This window comes from Tripterygium wilfordii, chromosome 12 (assembly GCF_013401445.1).
Source record: "Tripterygium wilfordii isolate XIE 37 chromosome 12, ASM1340144v1, whole genome shotgun sequence".
NCBI lineage: Eukaryota > Viridiplantae > Streptophyta > Magnoliopsida > Celastrales > Celastraceae > Tripterygium > Tripterygium wilfordii.
This window is the reverse complement of record NC_052243.1, coordinates 10,826,941-10,853,075: the sequence shown is the minus strand read 5'-3', so window position 1 is coordinate 10,853,075 and position 26,135 is coordinate 10,826,941. Positions and strand designations below refer to the sequence as shown.

Genomic DNA, 26,135 nt, shown 5'->3' with positions numbered 1-26,135 from the left:
ATCCTCTTTTAAGGCAATTAAATAAGGATTAGTATAACAAGTAGTATCAAAGAAAAAGAAAAACTTTTCTTTTATCTATTTATAGATTCATTTCCTAGTTCATTAACAGCTCCCCCAAAAAGAGCTAGTGTAGTACAACAATGGCATCTGAGAAGGTTGAGACTGTTGTAGCTGGAAACTATGTGGAGATGGAGAGGGAAGAAACCGATTCGAAATCGACCAAGAGCAAGCTCTCTAAGTTGTTCTGGCATGGTGGCTCTGTCTATGATGCTTGGTTCAGCTGTGCTTCTAACCAGGTATATATATATATATATACTTTGAACACATTAACATAAAAACTAAACATTCTTTATTGCATTGATTAATTGTTTTAAAATTGTAGGTTGCACAAGTTCTTCTCACACTTCCATACTCATTTTCACAACTTGGATTGTTATCTGGGATTCTGTTTCAAGTCTTCTATGGATTGATGGGAAGCTGGACTGCTTACCTTATCAGTATCCTCTATGTTGAGTACAGAACCAGAAAAGAAAGAGAAAAGGTTGATTTCAGGAATCATGTCATTCAGGTACTGTCAGAAATCTCATCCCACTCACACCAACGATATTGTTGGCCTTGGTTTACCGATTCTCGTGGATACATTCTTAATCGATTAACCATTTCGAGTTATGCAGTGGTTTGAAGTTCTTGATGGGTTGTTGGGGAAACATTGGAGGAATATAGGGCTGTTTTTCAACTGCACATTCCTTTTATTTGGATCTGTTATTCAATTAATTGCTTGTGCAAGGTAATCTAATTACAAATCTACTGAAACATAATAGTACTGGTATTGTTTCATTAGAACTGTGAATTAGTCCTGGTTTTTTCATATGAATGTTGCAGCAACATCTACTACATAAATGACAATCTTGACAAGAGGACCTGGACTTACATCTTCGGAGCCTGTTGCGCGACGACTGTGTTCATGCCTTCTTTCCATAACTACAGAATTTGGTCATTCTTTGGTCTGTTGATGACTACTTACACTGCTTGGTATCTCACCATCGCTTCCCTTCTCCATGGACAGGTAGATTATGTTAGAAAATTCTCCCCAAACATTATAAACTAATATCTAGGCCGTTGCCACTGTGGATGTATGAGAGGGAATGAATCTTTGTTTATAAACTACTCGGTTGGGTTATGATAATGCGATGTGGGATTTTTAGTCTTGACTGAATTGACTTCAAACCCATCTTTGGCATGATTAATAACACCTTTTTTTCTCTTTGTTTGAAGGTTGAAGGGGTGAAGCATTCTGGACCAACAAAAATGGTTCTATACTTCACTGGCGCTACTAACATTCTCTACACATTTGGTGGACATGCTGTCACAGTGTAAGGACTCAATAATTAAACATTAACACACACACACACACACACACACACACATATATATATATATATATATATATATATATGTATGTATGTGTATGTATATGTATAGTGTGTGTAATAATTTTTCATATGATTGTAGGGAGATTATGCATGCTATGTGGAAGCCTCAGAAGTTCAAGCTAATATACTTGATTGCAACACTTTATGTGTTAACACTAACACTACCATCAGCTTCTGCTGTGTATTGGGCATTTGGGGACATGCTTCTTAATCATTCTAATGCTCTAGCTTTGCTACCAAGAACTAGATACAGAGACACTGCTGTCATTCTCATGCTCATTCATCAGGTAAAATATACAGACGAACATGTGACCCAATGACAGAGGTGCAACCAATAGATCACAGGTTCAATTCATATTTTTTTTATATAAATTTAATGGTTTTTTGTTAATGGGTGCAGTTCATAACATTTGGGTTTGCTTGTACTCCTCTGTACTTTGTGTGGGAGAAAGCAATTAGGGTACATAAGACACCAAGTACGTTCAAGAGAGCACTTGCTAGACTTCCTGTGGTGATCCCAATATGGTTCCTTGCAATTATCTTCCCCTTCTTTGGACCTATAAACTCAACTGTTGGATCTCTTCTTGTTAGCTTCACTGTCTACATAATTCCTGCCTTAGCACACATGATCACTTTCATTTCTCTGGCCGCTCGATCGGTAATCAGTCATCTTAATTCCCTAATCATCCCCCTCAATTTCTTGAATTTTGATTGAGACGGGTGTTAATGATTTTGATTTTGATTCATTCACAGAATGCAGTGGAGAGACCACCAAAATTCATAGGAGGTTGGGCAGGATTGTACACCATGAACATATTTGTGGTGGTATGGGTCTTTGTGGTGGGATTTGGATTTGGTGGATGGGCAAGCATGGTCAATTTTGTTGGACAGATTAATACATTTGGTTTATTCACTAAATGCTACCAATGCCCACCTCACAAGGCTTGAGTGAGGAACAAAAATAGTAGAATTTTAACACTTTTAAGTACTTTTTAAGATACTTATGTGTGTAAATAGATTGCCATTTTCTTTTTTGCTTTTTCATTGTAAGAGAGAGCCAATTTTGAAGGGTTCTCTATGAAAAAGGTGTGATGGCAATCATGGTCATCCCCAATCCCTATCTGTATTTGGAGACTTGTTTTCAAGAATTGAACCTGTGATCATTAGGTTGCATCCTAGCAATTTTACCATTGTGCAACATGTTCTTGGGTAATCTTTGGATAAATAATTTTTTTCTTGGAATGACATTTCCTTAATTTTCATTTTTGTGGGGCTTAAAAAACCTTTTACAATTCCTTCAATAATCAATATAGTACCGTCCTCGACAAGTTTGATCATTTTTTTTCACGAGTAACACATCCAAAACACGGCCATATTAGATTTCGTCCTACATGATAAACTCCGGGCATGTAAATCCTCATCTCAAGTTCGATCATTTTTTTTAACACGTAACTCATCCAAAGACACAGACATATTAGACTCCATCATATATGATAAACTCCGGGCACACAAATCCGTTATCCCATATGCACCAGATAATTACAGGACTTCAGCCCATAAGAATGGCTCCAAAAAAATATTGTTGGATAGGAGTTGAACCTAAGAGTACCCCATGTCTTTGACAAAGTTAATCCGGACAACTTACCATCCAACAAACTCCACTCCCTTTAAGTTTATTATTATGTCTCTTAGAACTTTGATGTGTTATCTTTTGCTCTTTCTACATATCCTAACAGACAAACGAAAACATACAAACTAATTTAAAGAGTTTTTGCTCAGTTAGTGATTGGCTTAAATAGCTGCATGGAACATTAGTTAATTATTGATTGAATTTGAACTGGTAGAATTATCAAATGTGTACAATAATTCTTATCAACATTGAACACTGATGTCCATACAAGCAGTGTTATAAAAATCGGACTGTATCGGTAAGTTGAACCGTAACAGAGGTGAATCGATCACCAAGCATGTATGGTTCAATTAAAACACCATTTAAACTATCGAGTTGGGAAATTTTAATAAAACTGAGCCTTTTTAAAAAAAAAATCGTTGAACCATGTTGGTAAAATAATACTTTTTTGTTAATGTATTTGAATTTTGAATTATTTATTATATTATTTTAATTTACGATGTGAAACTTGATTTCTATATGTATTTGGTATATTTTCCTATATTAGATATGTGATGTGAACTTGATTTTCTAATTTCTTAGATTTTTAATGCATGATCATATCATATTTATTTATAGCATTATTTTTAATTAAACATGTTATTCGATCGATGACCCGTTGGTGAACCAGTGACCGAATCCCTCGCTTAGGTCGATGTTCGGGCACAATTTTTATAACATCGCATACAAGTTTTCCAAATGATCCATATGGGGGCCCATAAGTAACTGGGCATACTATATTGACTTCCGATCTTCACTCCTAAAGTGACTTTTTTTCTCTGAGAACGAAAAATGGTCACGAACATGAAAGAACAGCAAAAGCGGCAATCAATTCTTAATTTCTCATACCCACTACTCACTCATGCCTTAAAGCATCTGCAAATAAAAAGGCCAATATTCGCTTTCAAGACACCTAACCCTAGTCGTTGGAAATCTAAACCCAAACACATCAAGAATATTGCCCGCTCTATGTCACGGGATGACACAAATTTATTATTCATGGACCGTCACCATTGATTCTTATACCTAGAAAACGTGTCCTTGTGTGAGTGGTGCGAAGATACTTATGCACACTCGTTTGGGTAATAACAACTATCGTCCAAAACAAAGGAAGCTCAAGTGCAATAATTGGGTGTGTAACAGTGACTGAAAGTTCACAGCTAAATCTCTTTCAACTTTCATGTGATGTGGTAGGTTTAGAGCACATGATCATATTAATTTGTTGAAGCAGGGACCCTCTAGTTTGCTAGTTAGGACTTTGTGTGATCATTCATTGTTATGAAATATTGTTGTCAATCTATCATTTCTCTTTTTTAATTTCTCTAAGATCAATGAACTTGGCCCTAAAAGAGATATCCTCTGATTGGATCTAGATGACCTAACTTCCTAGTTTTGGTTGGAACTTCAATCCTAAGTTATTGTCCTTCACAAAGTAGGAAAAAAAAAAGCACAATCCTTATCCTTCCTCCTCTCTTTTTATTGATTTGATCCAAGAATTCCAAGACTAAAGTGCATGTATATACGTAAACGATGAAACAATAGCTTAGTTGCTTATATCTCTGAGTTTAAAGTGGATGACGCGAAAGTATGGTTGGAAGTATTTCCACGGAATTTTCTTAATTCCATGAACCTAGCCACTCCCGAGAAGGGGTTAAGAACCTCATTTCTCATGCATGAGCTTTGACTCAGTCTGACCTGTCGTAACCATAGTGTGGGTTGTTATGGTGGCCCGAAGTTTATGCCCGTTCTGTCACTCAGGTGTTCGAAGGTCATGAAATGTATGTATATACATATATCGGAGACACATAAGTCCACACAACCTTTGTAGACATGCAAGTGTAAGCTTATGAAATAGGAATCAAATCTAGGTCACGGTCACTTTTGGCAAATGACCAATTAATCAGCCAGTCACGACATAGTTGGAATGGTTTTACTACATCATATTAAAGTCACATGTGTATGGCTGTATCCACAAAGAAAGAAAGAAGTCACCTGTGCGTGTTTGACAACAGGACGAGAAGATACGTTAAACTCGGATTTCTTATCACGAATTAGGTTCTATATACATGTACATACAACACCTGTGTTTAGCAAAATCATTGTTATGTCCAACAAGGTCTGGACACTAGAACTTCCTGGCTAGGCAAAACTCTATCCGATCCGAATGATTGAATTTGTCCAATCCAGATTAAACCAAGTTTGAACGTAAATTATATGTACGAAATCTAGGTCCAAATAGAATTTTTTTTGTCCGGTTTAAAACTAGGTTCGGGTCCAAAAACAGAAATATTGTCTGATTTACTTGTCTGAACCCTAACCTAATCCCTAACCAAGATTATGTTATTGTCTGATTTATTTGTACAAATTTAAACCAATCCGGGTTTGGTCAATTAAGTACGTCCGAAATCCAATCCGAATTAGGGCCTGCACATGTAAAAATTTCGTAAACACGTGATGTTGTCCGATCTGGAACCCATTTTTTTTGCCACCCCTTTATATTAGGCCATAAGCACACATGAATACTATCTTTACTTACTCTGTTTGTGTCATTTTTTATACAATATCCCTTACTATCAGAGCATAAATTTCAAGACCAGTGACAGGATCTTGTGGATCAAAGAGAGTCCAACCAGTAATCCCATTGGAAACTCAGAAGAAGATATGGTGATCTCAGATAGAGAAAAAGCTGAACTAGAATGAGTGGATGAAGCTTCCCTTTTTAAGACATAAGGCTGCCACTATAAATTGCACTTGTTGTGGAACCATATTGGGTCTTTGGGACTCGTACTTGTCAAATTGGGTTTGGTATGCAATGGATAATCAACTAAAGAAGGCCCAATTATGCACAAGTCGAGTGGCTTCATGCATCAAATACATCAAGTAGTCCATAAGAACCTACAACTTTTGATCTTTCTTCTATTGGTCATTACATGTCATAAAAGAAGAGAGTTTGGTGTCAGTGCTCTGGCTTTAAAGTTTAAACCAATTGGTCGGGTGAAATTATCAGCCCAATTTCGTGTGTCGATTGACGATTGCTTATCGATGGGTCGTTAATGATTGATAAAATCGATCCATGCCTAACTTTACTTTGAATTGAAACCAAGCCTAATCCAAGGGATTTGCACTTTACACTCGCAGGATTTAATTCTAGGTGGCCGTTTGGGAACCAAAAGGTGAAATGTTGTGCGTTAACCAAACGAAGAATAAAATCATTGTATTGCAACAGTAAGCCCAAAACTCTCTCCCGTCGATTGCCAAAGTTTATCAAACAGAGCTCTTCAAGAGAAGTGAAATCAAGCAGACAATCTCTTGATCAAATTTAATAACCTAAACATCGCCAGCATTTTCTTCTGAACACCCATATCTGATGACTTGCGTCATCCAACATCTAATAAGTAACAATGTTTCCTAAATACCGAACTTTTCCTTCCATTCTCTTCCACTTCAAATGTTTAACCCGATGAATCAACGAGAATTGAAACCCCAAACCGGATAATATAGTTGGCATGTATGGGGTGTGGATTTCTAACGTGGACACTTCTGTATACTGTTTGAGCGTTGCAAAAGTTACAAAGTATAATATCCATATTCAAAGCAATGAAGCATGGACTCCAGCTGACATTATATCCCCCCCATCCATCCTAGAAGGTTGAATTGATCTTCACCTCCAATTCTCCAAATGGGAACTTACACCCATCCAACCAAACTACTGGTATACATAGAGGAACAATTCACACAGCCAAAAAAACCACAAAGATTTGAAAGAAATAAAATCTAGATCAATTCTGCCTTCCTCCACTTGGATGAGCTAAAATGAAATTCTCATCTTGCAACCTTTGAAGTCAGAAATTGTATACTTCCTCTAGCCAAATGCAAGGATTAGTTCTACAACTTACCACCCAAATTCTTATATGAGACACACTATTTTTCCTTATTTAACTAATGTGCAAAATAAAATTTGAATCAAAATAACGTAAATCTTTTGTTGGGTCACTCATTGTTTGGGAATTGGAAGGCCCATCACCATTATTCACCATAAGAAAAAAAAATTTAAAAAATAATATTGTTATCATGTTGACCTCCCAATTCTTATCTCAAATACAAATAGATGGATAATACCAAACAAAAAAAATAATAATTAGTTTTGACTTGGCATGAATTTTTGAATTGAGGGGGAAGGATGGATTATTAATTTATTTGTGTGGAGGGGAGTCATTAGTAATTGGAGATGAATGGTTCTGAAATAGTTTCAATAGAAATATAGCCATCTTTGTTGAGATTGTTTTTTGTGACGAGAGAAACCATGAAAAGCACATCCCATCGTACTCCATCTCAATAATAAATTTGTGTGTCAAATATAATACCCACAAATCATATGGATCTATTAAATTTTGAATCAAAACTCAATGCAAAAATAATGCGTCAGAATAAGTATTAGAATCTACGAAGGGAAATCATACTTTTCATCTCTCACAGATGGGCTGTGTAACAACTTAGTCTCAAGTTGTGTTACAACTTAGTTCCTCAAGTTTCAAACGTAATAATTAAATCATTGATCTTTGTGAGTCGTAACTCGATTGGTTTTGGGACAAATCCGTTAGGTCAATATGATAGGTTAACAGATTGATTGACAGAATTTGTTCTAAAAATGATAACAGTTACAACTCACAAAAATCAATGATTTAATTGTTATGTATCAAAAGTGAGAGACGAACTGAGTTGTTACAAAATCCACATGTGAGGGACGAAAAGTATCATTTCCCGAATCTACGAACTCTCTCTCATGGTTCAATTTGGTTGGGTCATTTTCAGTTTTCCATATCCTTTGCCTGGCCGAAGCCTCCGAGTCCGATCCCTCATGAATTGAGTTTTAAGAGGAAGGCCAACAAAGGGCCCAAAAACCCTAGGAAACGAGCAGATTCGCAGTCTTTTTTGACCGTTGGCTCTCTTGACCAAAGGAAGAGATTTCCTAATTTCTTTAGGAGGAGACTTAATTATCTTTTTCTTATTATTGAGTCAGCAGGATACAGACTTGGACTTAGAAGCTGAGTTTTGTCGTGTGTCTGAATGATTTATCGGGTTGCGCTGAAGCAGCCAGATCTTGTTAGGCCGTGCAATCGCTTTCCGTTAGAGGAATTGGTGGCCGCCGATGCATTGACGTGTGTGTGACGGAACCCGTTTTGGTTCAGTAATTGACTTACAGACCCATTTGAGAGTTTTGTCGAAGAGACTCCCTTGTGAGGTACACCATTCACAACCCTAACTTGGGGGACACAATTCCCTTTATTTTTCTTCTCTCTCCTTTCCTGTTGAGTTTTTTTTTGTCTTATTATCTGTTTTCTTCTGTAGGCCAATCTGTGCTTCACTGCTTGTCATTTTGCTTGCTTGCTTGATTTGGTGAATTATTAAATTGAAGTTTCATCTACCTTTTTATGGGTCCATCGATATTTTAATCTAGAAAGTGCCGAAAGGGTTCCACTTTATCATGATTCTTCATCTTTCTGTTTCTTTTTTGTTAAAAAACAATCTAATTGAGACTTTGAATAATAGATCACCTCCAATTAGATCGAAGATTGAAGTGGGCTCATAGACAGTTGAAAGTTTCTGCTCTGTTAGTGGAGGACATATCTTCAATGTCAAAGAAAAGTGAAGTTTATTTCTGTGCTTGTTTTTGCTGATCATCTTATTGTGTTCCGCATGAATTCTATTGTAACCAATTACAACTGTTCATACCCTTGTTGACCTAAACCCTCCTCTATATCTTTCTCGGAGTTGATAATGAGAAGTAAAGTAGCTAATTTTAACATTATTAGCATATGAACCATTAATTGATTTTGATGGTTAGTATCAATAGATTATGGTTGTCCATTAAAGACTTTTATATTTGATAATTGTTAATAAAATGCAACATTGCTGGCTTTCTTTTGTTATTTTGTTATTTTTGGGGTTTGAACTTTGAAGGACTGTAGGAGGCTTCTTAGTTTGTGTTTTTGCTACCATTGTGGTGAACTTTGAAGGAAATAAGTCAGGCCTCTAAGATATTGTCTAAATTGCAAGTTTACAGTTTACTCCAAACAAGAATTTCCCAGAGAAGAAAAGGTTGCCCTTAGTTTTGTTTCTATATGCTTCCTTCATTATTTACCTTTCATCTTTTTGTGTGTTTCAATATTGTTTTATTATTAAGTGATGGTAAGGTAGGTGTATAATCAAGAAAGTAATTTATGGGTACCTTTTACAGGCATGGACAATGATAACACCCCCAAACAACAAACAAAAAAACTTGGTTTTCACTTCAGTGATTTTGTGCATAAGTATTCATACATCTCTCATTTAGTAATCGGTATGCTTGAGTTTGCAAGGTGGTATCCCTTGATCTTATAATTACATGTACTGTTTTTTTCCCTTTCTTTTTGATAATAGCTGTTAGCTTTCAAGGATAGAGTAGTTGAACTAATATTTAAAAAATTATGAATGATGAAATGAGCATTGTCATCATATTCATCAGCATTTTCTTATTTATATATTGCTGATTTGGTTTCGTAATGACGTCATTTAATAACTTCATTGCTTATCTTGAAGTTTTTGAAGTTGAATTAAGGCCTTGTGATTTTTCAGGAAGGGCATGGATCCCGAGGATTACAAAAGTGAACTGAGACGGACCAGTTCATTTAGTAGGACAAGCAGCACAGGATCTTCCCTTAGGCAGCGTTCCCTACGTTTTCCGAATGCTCTGCCTTTTCTGCTAGATGAAGATATAGTAAGTGAAAATGTATCAGAGGCAGGCGATATTGGTGACAGGGCACTTAGCAGTAATCGGCACTCAGAGAGCAGCAGCTTCCACTTTTCTCTTGATAATGAATTGGAGAGTGGAGTAGATGCTCCGATTTCTGATGCAAAGGCATTGAATGCAGTATCCCATGTGTCCCCATTGCCAGAGGAAATCATATCTCCTATGTCCACTGATGCAATTGTGCGCACCCAGGACAAAAGACAAGTGAGCTGTAGTTCATTTCTATCTTTTTCTATACGTTTTACTTCCATTTTTCTATGCAATTTTCATGTAACATACACTATAAAGTTTATCAATGTTCAGGCTATGACGATGTGTTACATGTAATCATGTGCAGGAGCAGCAGGACAAAAGCATGGAATTACCAAAGTTACTGGAGTATATGTCGTGCCTTGTCCATTTGGCTGTTTTTGGAATACTTGGGGTAATAAACGTAATTTTTTACAAAAAATTATTCTACCATAGTAGAATTCTACCGAGCAATTTTCTGTTATCTCTATCTTGGTACTTATTGCAATATGTTAATCACCCTGTTTTCCTTTGAAAAGAAGCATCTTTTGGAAGTTCTCCATATTTTTGTGATCTATGAAGATTTCCTTAACAAATTTAGCAACATTATTAGCAGTCTTAGTAACATAGTATTGAAGTAATTAAGTTAGTAGTCTTAACCAAATGAAGAATTGATTCACCGAGTAGGAGGATGTTGAAAAAAAAAAGAATTAAAGGGAAACGGGTTGCTCTGTTTCATCAGCACAAGCAGTTCAGGTATCATAGTTTCTCTGTTCCTATTTGTATTTTGGTCACAAGACAAGCTAGGGGAAAATGTCTGATGTGAAAGAGAGACAGTTTGGTAGTTGTCTGTTATATCTGCCCATGAAATGTCTAAATAGTGTATAATGGCAAACTCCGGATCGTGATGCATTAATGTTCCTTAAAACCATTGACACTAGACTAAGCACATCTTTGCAATCATGCTCACCACATTATTATTTTTATATAAAAAAGTATTTTTGTTGTTGAGTAATAATCGAATCGAAACAAAATGATGATTGAGGGGTTTAAACTTTCAAAACAAAATCACATGGCCTAGTTCTTAACCACTAGACTAAGGCTTAGCTTGGATAACATTTTATGAGAGTTAGTAGGGAGGGTTAAGTTAGAGGGTAAGGGTTCTACCCTACTTGGGTTAGAGAGGGAGAGTTTAGTAGGGTATGATTCTCTACTACCCTCATTTGTCATATTTGTTACCCTAAATTGGAGCGTCTGTGACGTGAGAGAAAGTAACTAATTCTTGATTCCATATTTGCCCCATTTTGTAGTAATAAAAATAAAAAGATTAGGGTTGGGGGTATATAAGTAAATGCATCACTATCTTCTACCCATGTAAGGTGCCCTCCCTCACTTACCCTACTTAACCCTTCATTTTTCAATCCAAGTAGAGGCTAAGTCAAATGTTTATCAATAATGTTATTGTATTATTATTCTTGTAGAAAAGAAGTCATTGACTTTAAGTCTTAATAGTTTAAAAAAGAAGAAGAAAATATTTATAGGAATTGAACTTGATTCACTCTATTTACAAGACTAAATCCCCAACTGTCAATGTTTGTATTCAAATTTACCATGTTATTATTTATATATAAAACAAGTATTTCTTTTTGACAGTCAAACCGGTAGGACCAGCAGTTCGGTTATGAAAACACTAATTAAAAGTTAAAACATGAGATGCCCAAGTTTAAATTTTATGCTCTTGGCCGCCACCCTCCCATTGATTTGGTGTGATATCTTTGACTGAGAACATTATAGCATGGAAAGTTTTTATTTTAAGCAGCCAATTTAGTAGATAATTAATGGGGATTTAGTAAATCACCTTACTTATTCGTACTTTTTGAAGCCTATACCAGGAGATTCTGTAGAGTTAGAGGTTTATTTTTTTTAGGCAAACTACTGATGTTGGAATTCCCAATATGTGCAGGTTTTAACAAGGTATTTATTGCAAAAGCTCTTTGGCCCTGGTGTTGCTCATGTAACAAGTGACCAAAGCATCCTGTATCTGGATCTTCCATCAAATATGGTTTCTCTCTCTCCCTCTCTTTCTCAATGGAATAGAGGCACACTCCATCTTTTGAGAAGATTTTGTTGAATTATTCGAAATGTAAAGTGTTGTTGCCTCTATTATATATACACACACATAAATTTTGCATGCCTCAATGGTGACTATTTTTCTTGGTCATGCAAGACTGTGAAGCATGTTTGTATCATGTATGTGCAATTTAAAGAAGAATGCTCTTTGGATTCTCCACTAGCTTTATTTCATTTGCTAATGAAAGCTGTGGAGCTCAAAACTGTGAAGCAATTGGATCTTTGATGAAAAATGGGAAATCTAGAAGTTCATATGCTGACAATTTATTAATAAAGGGGGTGGACAAAGCTGAAGCAAGACGCTAAAGCCGAAACCCTAAACCCGCAGTTGCGGGTTCAAGTTTAGCTAGAGGAATGTGAGCCTGGATTTTTTTTCCTTTTTCGTAATAATCTCTGATCACAGTTTATAGCCATAAGTACCACTACCAGCTAATATTCTATACCTACAATGTCTGTAGCTTCTTATCTGTTTTGCAGCAACTTAAAACTTGAATTGCAGCCACTTTTCTTCAAAGCTATTCAAAATTTAAATGCTTTAACATTCCCAATCCTGTATCCTTTTCGTACAAGATGAAGCCGAAAAAATCAACAAAATTACTTTGAAGGAAATAAATTCAAAATTCTTCATGCTCATCTTTATTGCCATTTGGATTCAAAATTGTGCATGCTTAACAGAGGTGGTTAGTGCCATATCCATGGTGCGAACTTGTTTTGACCTAGGCTGAACGCTACGAGTTCTGCCCTACGACTGCCCTCACCAATCCGAATGAACCTCAGTTTTAAAATTTTTAGTTCACTGCACCTACTTTTCATTGCTATGGTTATTATTGGGCAAATGTAACGAGGATTTTTGTAGGTTGGTTCTTTCTTAATGGGGTGGTTCGGTGTTGTTTTCAAAGGGGATATATCCAATGTGTCTGATTTCCTGGCCATTGGATTATCGACCGGTTACCTGGGAAGCCTTACAACTTTCAGTGGATGGAACCAGAAAATGCTTGATGTCAGTGTTAATGATCACTGGGTCTTTTCTGTGCTTGGATTTCTCCTTGGTAATGGGCACTCCACTGGAACTTCCTGAGGTTACCTTTGAGTAGAATTGTAGTTCAACTGGTCCGTAAAGGACCATCTTAATTTTAATGTGATTAGATTGTCTTGCACTTGAGCCTGCTATATCAATAAGGTCTAAAATTGTTCAAAACCTTCCTTGGAAATTTTGCAGGATTGTTTCTTGTGGGCTATTCCATCATTTTTGGGATTGAGACAGCCAAGGGTTTCAGGTGGCTTCTCAAGGGGCTGCACAAAAGTTCAAAAAGTCAAACCACTGGTTCTGTCAACAAGTGGAGGATAAATAGCCGCCGGAGACATTGGGTGGTTTTGATTGTGTTGACTCTTCTGTTAGGCTTGCTATGGAGTCTGAGCGGAACATTATTAGGAAAGGAGTTTAATAGCCACAACAGTGGAGCTCAACTATGGTTGGCTTGCATAGTTGGACCTTTTGGCGTTTGGATAAGGTGGTTCTTGGCCCGATTGAATGGACGCGGCATAGGGAAGGCAGGGATCTTAAAATGGGTTCCATTTGGGACCCTAATTGCAAATGTTTCTGCAGCTTGTGTCATGGCTGCGCTTTCAACTCTGAAGGAGGCGGTGAGTTTTATGATGTATTAATCTGTCTGCACATACCTTCTTCCATTTTTTCCAACTAACAAAATTACATCCTCTCCTTATATGCATGGTGGACATTCAAATTTTATTCTCCTTATAATATTCTAGACACTCAACAAGAGAGGTTCCAGCAATTTTAAGAACAGTGTCGGATCATTATAATTTTTCAGGTAGGAGAGGCTTTACCATCACAAAAAATGTCCTTATTATGTTCAAGAAATTCTATCCTCTCCATATGTGTGTGGCACAGATTTAAAAATGATAATGATTAGATCGTGCATTTTTTGTTCGCATGATTAGACGTTCTGATAAATTTGGAACCTCTCACATTAAGGCTCACTTTGATATCATAATTCTGTTAGGGTTTACAACATTGAAGATTGCAATTTGACTTCAATGGTTTTGTATATGTCTAATGCTTATGCAGAATATTGCTCAATATTTTACTTTTTTGAAACTTTTCGTAAGGAGAGATCTGTGGTTTGCAGGTGAACACCAGTGCTTGCACTACCATTGTAACAGGCATACAATTTGGCCTGTTGGGCTGTCTTAGTACTGTTTCTACTTTCGCCGCTGAGTTTAATGCAATGAGAGAGAGCAGGCACCCATGGAGAGCTTATGCATATGCCTTAATAACAATAGGTGTTTCATTTGGCTTGGGAACTCTGATATATTCAGTACCTGTTTGGACAAGGGGATACAAGTAGCGCTTTGAGTTTCTTTTGGGTACAGTTGATGTCAAGTTAACATTCTGTGCCGGGCTGCTGGATTGAAGTAAGGTTTCAGTAAAAGGATGTCCTGGCCTTACAAGAGTTGCTGGAGCCTCTATGCGTCCCAAACCTCACGAATTTCAGTTAGTGTAATTGCCAAGCCTTGATTTTGATTGCATTCTGCATGGCCTCTGGTCTGAGGTAAGGTTTGGCCTTGTGAGAATTGCAGGAGCCTCTCTTTGCCAAACCTGACAAATCTCAGCTAGTGTAATTGCTAAGCCTTTGACTGCATATGATATTTAAATAACAAGCACAGACAATGGAGCTGATTTAGAATATTTGATGAAGAAAGTTTGCACACACTACCACAAGTTGGTTTAGTGAAGAATGTTTCAAGGGTTGTTTTAGGGCAAGGTTCTCATAGTGGTTAATACCATTTTGTAATTTCCAATGGAGTCATCATCGACCAGGTAGGCTTTGGTCTGCGTATTCACGAGCACGCAGATATTCTTGGCTTGCTATTGTATTGAGTTTTGCTTGTTTTAAGCTGGTGTATTTAGTCTGGAACAGTACAGTAGCCTTTAGATAGAAGGATTCATTTAGGGACCATCGCGGCCTTGTTGAGATGGTGTGCCACTGGGTTCCTTGTTCTCCATCATAAATTGATGAAGTTAAGCACCATGGAGGCCTTCTTGATGGCGGCGGTGTGTTCCTTTGTTTTCCATCATGGTAGTAGAGTTTGATCTCATGCTATGTTCTGGGTGTTTTTAATTGTTTTATGCTCATCTTCGTCTCTTAAATTGCTTCTCGTTCTGCCCCAGCGTTGCTCAGTGCATGGCTTGGTTTTACATATAGGAGATAGCAGTTGCCTTTCTTTCCCGTTTTCAACTAATGATGAACAATTCTTCATCTGTGCCAACGTCTTATTGATGGTATCTTCGAATTCTTCGCACATAAAATTCAGTTGACGAATGTGCAGGATGGCTACATCATTCCCAGATTGGCAAATTTTTCTCACAGATTCACTCAATTATGTTTTCATCTTATCACAGCTGTTGCCTACGCCCTTGAATTTGCAATTCAATTTGAAACAACTTAATCATCGATAAGGAGAAGGAAAAAAGTGATATCTTGAACATATCTTAGCTTATTGAACAGCAATTGATTTGAGATATCATGTGCATAGAAAATCTAGAGGTTCTGCATTCCTTCAAAGACCAGTAATGTGCATCAAACATCTCAATTACCCTATGTTAAGAAGCAGAAAGCTGATAATGGCATCAAACACGTGAAAGCCTAGCGATTTTGAATGTGCATCCGTTGCTTGCACACAAATTGCATTACCTCATAAAAATTTCTTAGCTATGTTAAACAGCCAAAAAAGATGCACACAGTAACAAGATCAATAATATAAGTAAAAATCCTTTCAGTTCCCATTGAAGGATACACATTAATGTCTGTAGACTCCGTACTCATGCCTTCTTAGACCATCTATTAACAGTGGTATTATATTATATCGATCCAAATAACACATTTCCAACTGGAAGCATTTGAGAAAATGCGGAAGAGATACCTCACATATTAGCCGCAGCAAGAACCACATGCAGGGAGGGAACCTAGAAGTAAACATAATTTAATCAAATAAGATCCAAAATCATACAAAAAAAATAAGACTCAAATTCAAAAAAAATAGAGAGAAGTAATGTGAACTCACTATGGTCGATCCCTCGAACATTATCCAAGCCTCGGGGTCCTCGGGGCGGCCCCCGTGGACCACCACCACCATATGGTCCACTTCCAGGACCGCCTGGGCCACCATCCCATTTTTTGCTAGAACCAGAGCCTTTCCTGTAAGCATCTGACTTTTCCATCTAAAACATAGAAGGTGATAGGATGATTAATATCATAATAAGCATGCAGCAATTTGACGCTTTGAAGTTACAAATGTATAATATCGGAAAGAACAAACTCAAGATGATTACCGAGAACATTGTAGCAAAGAACACGCTTATCATATTCACAATGGACCAAAAGAAGTCAGTGATGGTCTTTAGCCGCCATAAAGTTCGCTTGGATTTCACAACACCTGCAAAAGATGAACAAGAACAATAAGCATCCACATCATCGTTTTTTGTTCAGAATTCACAAGTGATTGGAGTCTCACATCAGATAAACTTAATAGCTTAAACTTTTGAGTTCATATGGGTTCCAAAAGTGTATATTATGGGTGCGCAGGCATGCAAGGAGGTTCGTACAAACACTCCCTGGTCATATTCTTACCAACAAAATGATATCGGAGCCGAAGCTAATTGCACAAAAAAGGTTGACCATGCATAGCCCAAATGCCCATGCTAATTGCACAAAAAAAAGTCTCAGTTGAAAACTTGAAATTTACTAAACTATTATTCAATTTTGTTCTTTTAAAACCCAATCCCTAAATCATAACTGTTAATATGCAATTTAAGCGAATAAAGGTAACAGGTAAGAAACTCTCATGCTGCTAAACTCTCCTTTTTTTTGAAAAAAGAAGCAACATTTGTACAGCAGAGAAAATCATGAAGTCTGATCTACTTTGGTGCAAGTGCAACTGAAAGAGGAAATGTCAAAATTTCAAGCAAAATCTGTGAACATCATCTTCAATTGTAATGAAAATCTATGCAACACATGTTAAGTGAAGATTCATACTGTCATACACCTTTTCACACAAGGGCTCAGCAGGAAAAACTACCAGAAGGCCTTGAAACTTCAATGTGTTAGTTAGTTAGTATACGAACCTTTTTTCCTTGTTCTAAAAACTTTTTCAAGTGGTTGAGATAAAAATCTATTAGTTTCAAAAATAAACACCATCTTCCACCCCATAAGGTAAATACTCTAAATATATATAGTTCAACAAATCAACTGAAAATTGAGGGCAGAAAAGGAATGTTCATTTGGAGGAACAGATTGAAGGTTTATCATTCACCACAGAGTCAACCTACTGCACATTCTACCATAGCCAAATCCATAAAACAAAATAAAATAAAAAGCGTCTAATTCTCCCTCTAAGAGGTGAAATACTTCATTAAACAAATCAGAGAATGCAAAGCCCGCCCATATATCAAGAGAAGGTGAACGAATCTCACAAGTGGTGGTGTATTTCTACTACTCGCAACCTCAATAAAATAAATACCTTTAACAAAGTCTCCAAAACTCTAACATCATATAGTGGACGAGTGATCAAGTGGAGGACAAAACTATTTGGACACAAGGGAATGAAAAACTGTCATGGCTGGTTCTAGAGGAGCAGATCAACTAGCTGATATAATGACTCATGCAGTTACTGGAGGTCCTTTCCATACATCACTATCCAAGTTGGGCATGTGTGATATCTATGCACCAACTTGAAGGAGAGAGTTAGCGTGTGTAACTTCCATACATTGGTTAATTAGTTATTTAATTGTATAGGGACTTACCAAATATAGGTGACTTGTATATTGTATAAATACCACTCTGTGAGATGAATAATACAACTTATTCAACCTAAATTCTAATTTTTCCCACTATCAAATGACTTCTTAGAATAAGAATACCAACAAAATTAACTGAAATTATGGTGCCACAACGAGTAAAACTTATGAAATGCTTTTCATGAACAAATAACCTATCAGCTCATATGAAATTCAAAAAAAATACGTCCAAAAATCATATCAAACATGCGTGAAATTACGACCCAACTCTATTATTTAGCAAAAACAGAACAAAATCACCTTAAAATTACTAAAATCATAACTGTGTAAACATTGATAACGATTATTGGCATCATATATCGTTCTAAAAACCATAAAAGTGTTTTTAGCCCTACACCGACCAAATCACCAATTTATTACGACAAACTATCAAATATCACCTATCTTCATCTTCACTACCAGCTATCAAACGTAGACCCTAATAGGATGATGTCAATCTCCTTAGTTGATCCAAATATTGACAAGAGATTCTCTATGCGAGGCCTAAGACCAGAAATCTTAAGAGAGAATGATACGATAAAGCAACAACACCGATCTAAGACACCAATTCATGATCAATTAAACAAGAAACGGCATTCCTGATGTCAATTTCAAACACGGTAAAGGAATCGATCTGAAAATTCAACAAATCAAGACAAGATCGGATGATAAAATCAATACCTCTCTCAACGTAGGCCATTCTTGAGCTAATTCCAAGGTCTTCTTTCTTCCTTCCGTTCTTTCTCCAGATTTATTAGAACATGCACGTGGACCCGAACGTACACGTGGTGAGCTTTAATTGGTTCTATTTACGTCACTTGCTCTCTCTAATGTGTTATTACATCTGATCAAATTGTCGGCCCAGGAGTAAGAATTGAACATAGGCCCGCTTTTTTAACATTTTGGGGGAACCCAATATAAATCTGCGCGTGTTTTCGGCCCGGAAGAAGATCGATACCCGTACGTTCTTTTCAACAACCGAGAATGACATTCTATAAATTTGTCATTTTAAGCATTTGATATAAGCTTAAACTTGAGCGTCAGATCTACACGCATATAAATTTTACTTGACAACGGAGTAAGTTACGTCAAAACCTAGTATGTGTGACCACAAAAATATTACTTCCTGTAATAATCGAACTTAGGACATCTTGAATCCATACGTTCTGGTTTTAAAGAGGTTTACCAACAATACGATTAACAGAGATATTCTCACCAAGAACGGTTGGGCTTGGGCTTATGCATGGCTCTCATTTAGAGTATCCAGTCTGAGGGAGCACATTGGGATTGAACTATAATCCAATCCTCTTTACTTATCCCGCCCACCAAATATGAAGTCTTACTTTCTCTGAGTGGATTTGCTAGTTGTTCTTCTCGAGCCTTTTTAGTATTTTTGTTTGTGTCATTGGGCTGTGACAGAAAATTAGCTATGTAACGGATTTTGTGACGAAATTCAAGAAAATTTTATCAAAATTTTAATAAATTTTGCGACGGAACTCAAGTAGCTAATTTTTTTTTTGAATTTTTTAAATACATATTTTTCTGAAATAAATATTTTAATGATTTTTAAAAATCAATTAGTTAAATATAGTACTTTTATTAGCGACGGAATAACATAATTTGGTTGCTACTTAAAATGGGTATTTAATTTAATTTATATTTTTTTAATTAATTAATAATTTAGTGAAGGAATTTGAATTCCATCTCTAAATTAGTGATGGACTATATTCCGTCACTAATTTTGACGGGTGTTCGTGCCAAACTTTGTTATGGAATTTGTGATGGAAAATTTTAACCATGGACTATTTCATCGTTAATACCGTCATAGACTGGTCTTGATTTTCATTTGGATTTTGCTACGAAAATTCTTTTATTTTCCGTCGCAAAAGTTGTAATTAGCGATCTAAATTTTTTCATCACTAATTTCCGTCGTAAAATTCATAGTTTCTTGTAATAATTTGTCCCCGTTTCAGCCTTTGCGTTGGTGCTATTTTAATGCCATGTGTATTTTCTTTGAGATCTTTTGGGATCACATCTCCCATTCTTCATTTGTCTCCTTCGGGGTTGGTGAGTCATGTGTCATTTTTTTACAACGTCCATTAGGTATCAGGATTTGTTATATAAAGTTGTTGTAGTGACCACGTATGTTTCAATGATTTGACATTTTAATATTTTATCGAGCGACACATCTCGCACTTAAAGTCTTCAAATAGGAAAAATCATACTTTATGTCCTGAAATTTCACCGAATTATTGTTTATATCATTAAAGCTTAAATTTTATCTAAGATGCCCTCAAAGTTTGAAAAGCAATCTAATTTTGTGCAAACATCCAATTTCAGACGGGATAGTGTCGATTTTTGCTGACATGGCAACTTGAATGTGTATGTGGCATACACGTGTAATTTTCACATTTATAAAATGTGACACATCAGAAAATTAAATTAAAAGCTTTAAATAAACTTAAAATCTAAATCGTTGGATCAACTTCATAAAATTCAATGGGTATAAAGTGAACAGGAACTGACGCATCAACAAGTAACTGATGATGCTCAGCCGCTCCTGTCTCCACCACCGCCATCAACCACTTTTGTATAGGCCCCTCTATCTTCGCGACCCATACAATGATGCAAGTGCCTTGCTAGAACACATGGTGTTGTTGTGGCTTCTCCCAAATCCAGTGGGGTTTGATTGTTTTTTCATTCCCTCTTTGCTAGGCTGGGGCTTTAAGTTTTGTTCATTAGTTTTTCTTTTATTTTTTAGTTTCTCTTCTTTGGTTAGCTAGGATAGGCCTTTGTTGGGTCGTCTCCCAGATCTCCACTTCTCTTATATCCCTTTTAATTTCTATTATTAATAATGGAAATCTGTTGCCCTTTGGAGACCTTGGTCGTCAAAGACAGCTCCACTGGAGGAAGTTCCTCAGTACCTCCCAAAGACAGTTTTTGGTAATACCCCCAATCACAATAGATCTGGCTTGGTTACCTGGATCGAGATAGCGTCCGTCAGAGGTTGGAGTATGTGTGGCGCAGGAGAGCTTGTGGCGACCGAACTAACGGAGTTAGTTGGCATAGCCGAGGTGGTTTTGGTGGAGTTGGACGGAAGCTACAAGTCAGGGGTAATAATGTAATATCGATTTTTTTCTTTCTTAGTAAGTTTTTGATATTTTAAAGCTTTTAATTTCAATATCTGATGTGGCACATATTATCAAGCTCAAAATGACATGTACAACCGACTTTCTCACTCCGGTTGACATGTAATCAAAAACCGGCACCATCTTACCGGAAATTGCAAGTTTGGATGAAAATAGATAGTTTTTTCAAACATTAATGATAGATTAGATAAAATTTAAACTTTAAGAATATAAACAAGAATTCAAAAAAACTTCAGGGACATAAAATATGGTTTTGTCTCTTAAAATATGAAGCTCAATTTGACACGCAACATATTTTGTTATATAAAGTTGTTGTAGTCGCTACGTATCATTCAATGATTTGACATTTTAATGTTCATTCAAATGACAAATCTCGCACTTAAAGTCTTAAAATATGAAGCTCAATTTGACAAGCAACAGTTTTGTTAATTGTTTCTTTGCACTTGATGTATCAAATATATACATATATTTGTGCATTTTTTATACATAAGTTCATCCCATTTTGAGTTGATTAAGAGTTGTTATTGCCTAAGAAAGCTATATTTGCATATTGTAAATGCTAAGACAAGAAATAGAAGAAAATAGTGCAAAATGAAGATTTGGATTCAGAAGTGATTTCCGATTGATCTGAAGGGACCCCCAATCGATCGAACCTGCCAAAATACCCTTGAATTCATGGAGACATGGTTAATCCACAAATCTTAATGCGTATTTGTCTCTTGAACCCGAATGTTAGGAATAACATTGGTTAGAGATAAATGCACTTTCTGTGTAACCAGGAATGGAGCATTAAAAAGGATAGGGAGACCGATTGTCAATTAAGAGGTAGTAATTAAGGAATTAAGGAACCAAGAGAGTTTAATCGGATAAGGAAAGGTGAAATTAAGTACCCTAGTGCTTTTCATACTTGATCTAAACTTGTGTTTGGGTTGTGCTTGTTTTAATTGCTTTAGTTAATCACTTTTAATTACTTGCTTTAGTTTAGAACAAATCAAATCCAAATCAATTCGCTTCTCCATTTTAGTGTAGTTGTACCTTTAATCGGTATTGAATAGAATTGTCAATATATCTCTTATGGGACGATGCTCTACTCATTCACTTTATTATTTGTACAATTTGTAGTTTTGTACGCTTGCAATCATTTTAGCAACAGCACCTCCAACCCTTCAATTATGGAAAGATGAGTAACCAGCATTTGTAGCTTTTAATCTCAGAAAGAGACATGAAAGTAATCAATCAGCAGCCTCCCAATTATCCCGAATACTGGAATGAATGTACACGATTTCACGTAGATCATGTGGGGCTCATGATTTTACATGGATCATGTACGTCTCGGCATTTGAGATAGTTAGGACAAAAAACACTGGAATTTTTTATCATTTTCCGTAATCAAAAGAACTATATTATATATATCCTTGCCCAAGCAAAACCCACTCAAAATTCTTCCGTTTTGACTGTTAGGCCAACCTAACGTTCTAACCTGAACTTAAGCACATATACAGCAGTAGAAACCGTTATAAATGTAGTTTTTGCGCTAAAACATTAAAATCAAGGTCATTCATAGATACTTTCTTTTGTAACTTAAAAACTCACATACATACAGCTTCACCATATTAATGGGGGTAGAGAGAGTGCAAACACTGGCTAATGGTGAGCTCAATGAGCTTCCGGCCCAATTCATCCGCCCAGCCCACGAGCGCCCGGAGAACACTGAGGCCATTGAAGGGCTCACCGTGCCAGTGATCTCCCTCTCCCAGCCTCATGATGTTCTAGTAAAGGAGGTATCAAGGGCATGTAGTGAATGGGGTTTCTGTCTAATCACAGATCATGGTATACCAGAATCACTGATCCAACGGCTGCAAATGGTGGGGCAGGAGTTCTTTAAGCTCCCACAGAAGGAGAAGGAAGCCTATGCAAATGACCCTTCAAATGGGAAGTTTGAAGGGTATGGTACAAAGATGACCAAAAACCATGATGACAAGGTTGAATGGCTTGATTACTTTTTCCATCTCATGTCTCCTCCTTCCAAGGTCAACTATAGTTTTTGGCCCCAAAAACCTTCTTCTTACAGGTATTCATTTCCTTTCTTTATAACATATCATACATATATGTTGTGAAGCACGGACACGGATACGGGTGTACCGACACCATACGGATACGCCGACATGACAATTCTCAAAACTCTAAGGACACGACAAATAAATATTTTATAAATATATTTATATTTAATTCATATAAATATCCAACTACAAATCAAAATACTATCAGTCTATACTAGATAGTTAATATATTTTAAAGTTTGACTAATATATATTACCCAAACTTTTGTGTTTACTCGTTTGATACTGTCATCGTGTTTAGAAGTTAAAATATTCTCTTTGTCGATTTTCAATAGGGTTAGGAATTATCAATTTTAAAGTCGACCATTTGTTTTGATTTTCAATAGGGTTAGGACTTAGGAATTATCAACTTTAAAGTTGATAATTTGTTTTGAAGTGTCGGACACGCATGCAAAAGCAAGTGTCGGTGCTTCCCAACATATATGTATATATATTTTGAAAAAACTCGAGTGAGATTCTTGACACCCTAAATCTAAAGAGATAACCAGTCAGACTATCGCAGTATCAATAGGTGGTAACAACTAGTTGATCAGTTGAGGTTCCAAGAATTAATGGCAATTTTCTTCTATTGTACTTCTGTGGTTTCAGAATGTCAGCTAATGCACTGCAGTTACTACTACTAGATGTAACTCTCTCCATTAATACAGTTTTGACCATGATAGGATTAAAACTTCTATTGGTTTGACACAGGGAAACAACAGAAGAGTACAACAAAGAAATTCTGAGAGTGACAGATGAGCTGTTGCAGCTGCTCTCGGAGGGGATGGGTTTGGAAGGAAATGTTTTGAAGTCCCACTTGGGAGGTGAAGATATAGAAGTAGAAATGAAAATAAACATGTACCCACCATGCCCGCAGCCTCAGTTGGTCCTCGGCGTTGAACCGCACACTGACATGTCTGCAATTACCATTCTTGTTCCCAACGATGTTCCAGGCCTTCATGTGTGGAAAGATGAAAAATGGGTTGCTGTGAATTACCTTCCTAATGCACTCCTCGTCCATATCGGTGACCAAGTCGAGGTAAAGTACTCTATTCTGTCTAGAAACTGTCAATATCCAGTTAAATATGATTAATACAAAAGTGGCATAATATGCGGGAAAGCCTCCTGCGAACGACCTCCTGCATTTGCAAGGAGTTACCACACAATCAATTTCATCATGCAGCAGAAGCAAATGCATCCAATCATGCATTTTACATGTAAAAGGAAAATGCTAAGATGCGGAGAAGGTGTGATTGTCTCGATCTATATGAGATAACAGTTTCTCATGCAAATCTTGTCTAACGAAAATCTCGTTTCAGATTCTAAGCAATGGGAAGTACAAGAGTGTGCTTCACAGAAGCATAGTGAACAAGGACCGTATGCGCATGTCATGGGCAGTGTTTTGCGCTCCTCCACATGAGGCACTAATCGGCCCTGTTCCAGCGCTTGTGGATGATCAAAACCCAGAAAAATATTCTACCAAAACCTTTGCTGAGTATCGGTTTCGCAAATTCAATAAGCTCCCACAGTAAGGTCTATGATGATGAGTAAGGTCGCTGCCGACCCTAAAGTTTTGGAATAAAGACTTGTCTTTGATGATGATAAGATGCGTAAGGTCTATTTATTGTTGCTTAAGAATGTTTTTCCCACGATAAGCTTTGAAGGTGTCTTGAAGACTTTCATTGGAGTTGGTCTTCATACCACTCTATAAATAAAAATGATTCAGTTCATTCTCTTGAAAGTCCTATGTATTCAATTATTATCAAATAAATTAGCAAGGTGTTTTCTTAATGTTGCTCGAATATGTCTCTCCTCTCCACAATTTTTTTCTTACATTTTAGTGTTTTACTCTGAGTCATTGCTGCCATCGTAAATTTCTGGCTACCAAGTATAAATTAACAGAGGGTAAGAAACCCCAAAGTCTCACATCGGATGTGTGGCGAACAGCTCAATACTTTTATATGCAAGACCATGGACTTAATATTATGAGGCAATGATCCCCAAACGTCCTTCAAAGTTGAGCTGGAAACTACTTGATTTGGTTTATCAAAACACAGCCAATTAAATCCCTGGGGAAGAGATCATAATGACGTTAATTAAATCTGCCTGAGTTATCGAAATGAAACAAATTTAAACTTTAAGACAATGACTCCAAATGTTTAAGCATTCCGTGATGAAATTGGAAAATGAATTTCTACTCCCTTCGTCCTATTTTGCTTGTCCTTCTTTCCATTTTGGGATGTCTCAAAACTAACTAGTGTCACTTTTCTTCATTAATTAACAAATTTATTGTTGTATTCCAAAGTTATCCTTATCACTTTAATTACTCTTGTTTCAAGGAAAAAAAAAAAAGTAACACCATAAATAAGGACAAATTTGGAATAACATAGCTTTTTTGTGTAGTTAATTGCATTAAATTATGTCTTCTTAAAAAGTTAGATTTCCAAAGAAGTACAAGCCAAATGGGACGGAGGGAGTATTATATTAAGGCACTACTAACCTAGGTTAATGTCACTTTTGCACACTGAAAAATAGTCAGTGTTTCAATTTGTACACCTTTGTTTAAAATGTTTCAATTTGGTCACCAAATGATAAAATTATTTCAAGTTAGTCTCTCTGACATATTTTCTCACTTTGGGACAGTCAAACTGCACAAGTAGCACGTTGATAGCCAAAATATTGATTGCCACGTGTGTAGTTTGACTGTCCCAAAACGAGAAAATCTGCCCTTGAAATAATTTTATTGGGTGATTAAATTGAAACATTTTAAACAACAATGTGTAAATTGAAAGACTGATTACCTTTTACACATGATATTAACTCCTACTATCCTATAAAATTAGAAAGTTAGAACTTATGTGGTTTATGGGCCTCCAAAAGTAACTTCATTGGCCCAAATACTAAAAGTGGATGATGAAGTTATGAAGTGTATCTGCCCTTCATTGCACTTACTCCCTCACCCACATTTCCTACCAAACTGTGAACCATTGCTTTTGAAA

The 26,135-nt window shown here is 36.5% G+C and overlaps 4 protein-coding genes across 5 annotated transcripts; 3 read left to right on the top strand and 1 right to left on the bottom strand.

Annotated features, from left to right (window-relative positions):
• Positions 1-103: 103 nt before the first annotated feature.
• On the top strand, positions 104-2,615 carry LOC120011336 (auxin transporter-like protein 3). Its single transcript, XM_038862426.1, has 8 exons — positions 104-296; positions 383-568; positions 675-787; positions 883-1,066; positions 1,276-1,373; positions 1,513-1,720; positions 1,834-2,091; positions 2,187-2,615. Exons 1-8 carry the CDS (start codon positions 141-143, stop codon positions 2,379-2,381), a joined length of 1,398 nt encoding a protein of 465 aa, XP_038718354.1. The 5' UTR covers positions 104-140; the 3' UTR covers positions 2,382-2,615.
• A 5,194-nt stretch (positions 2,616-7,809) lies between these two features.
• On the top strand, positions 7,810-15,338 carry LOC120010180 (fluoride export protein 1-like). 2 transcript variants are annotated; one of them, XM_038860896.1, is made up of 7 exons: positions 7,810-8,344; positions 9,718-10,096; positions 10,230-10,316; positions 11,865-11,963; positions 12,888-13,080; positions 13,251-13,675; positions 14,182-15,338. In XM_038860896.1, exons 2-7 carry the CDS (start codon positions 9,725-9,727, stop codon positions 14,398-14,400), a joined length of 1,395 nt encoding a protein of 464 aa, XP_038716824.1. In that variant the 5' UTR covers positions 7,810-8,344; positions 9,718-9,724; the 3' UTR covers positions 14,401-15,338. The 2 variants fall into 2 exon arrangements, with proteins under 2 accessions (XP_038716824.1, XP_038716825.1); XM_038860897.1 differs by lacking the exon at positions 7,810-8,344 and adding an exon at positions 8,463-8,748.
• A 450-nt stretch (positions 15,339-15,788) lies between these two features.
• Positions 15,789-18,626, bottom strand: LOC120010182 (selenoprotein K-like). The gene is made up of 4 exons (XM_038860898.1): positions 18,570-18,626; positions 16,386-16,489; positions 16,118-16,274; positions 15,789-16,019 (listed from the first exon to the last, which is right to left on the bottom strand). The coding sequence occupies exons 1-4, from the start codon at positions 18,586-18,588 to the stop codon at positions 15,985-15,987; spliced, it is 315 nt and encodes a 104-aa protein (XP_038716826.1). The 5' UTR covers positions 18,589-18,626; the 3' UTR covers positions 15,789-15,984.
• Positions 18,627-22,592: 3,966 nt separating this feature from the next.
• Positions 22,593-24,934, top strand: LOC120010136 (flavonol synthase/flavanone 3-hydroxylase-like). Its single transcript, XM_038860842.1, has 3 exons — positions 22,593-23,108; positions 23,848-24,175; positions 24,456-24,934. The coding sequence occupies exons 1-3, from the start codon at positions 22,654-22,656 to the stop codon at positions 24,666-24,668; spliced, it is 996 nt and encodes a 331-aa protein (XP_038716770.1). The 5' UTR covers positions 22,593-22,653; the 3' UTR covers positions 24,669-24,934.
• The last annotated feature ends 1,201 nt before the right edge of the window (positions 24,935-26,135 follow it).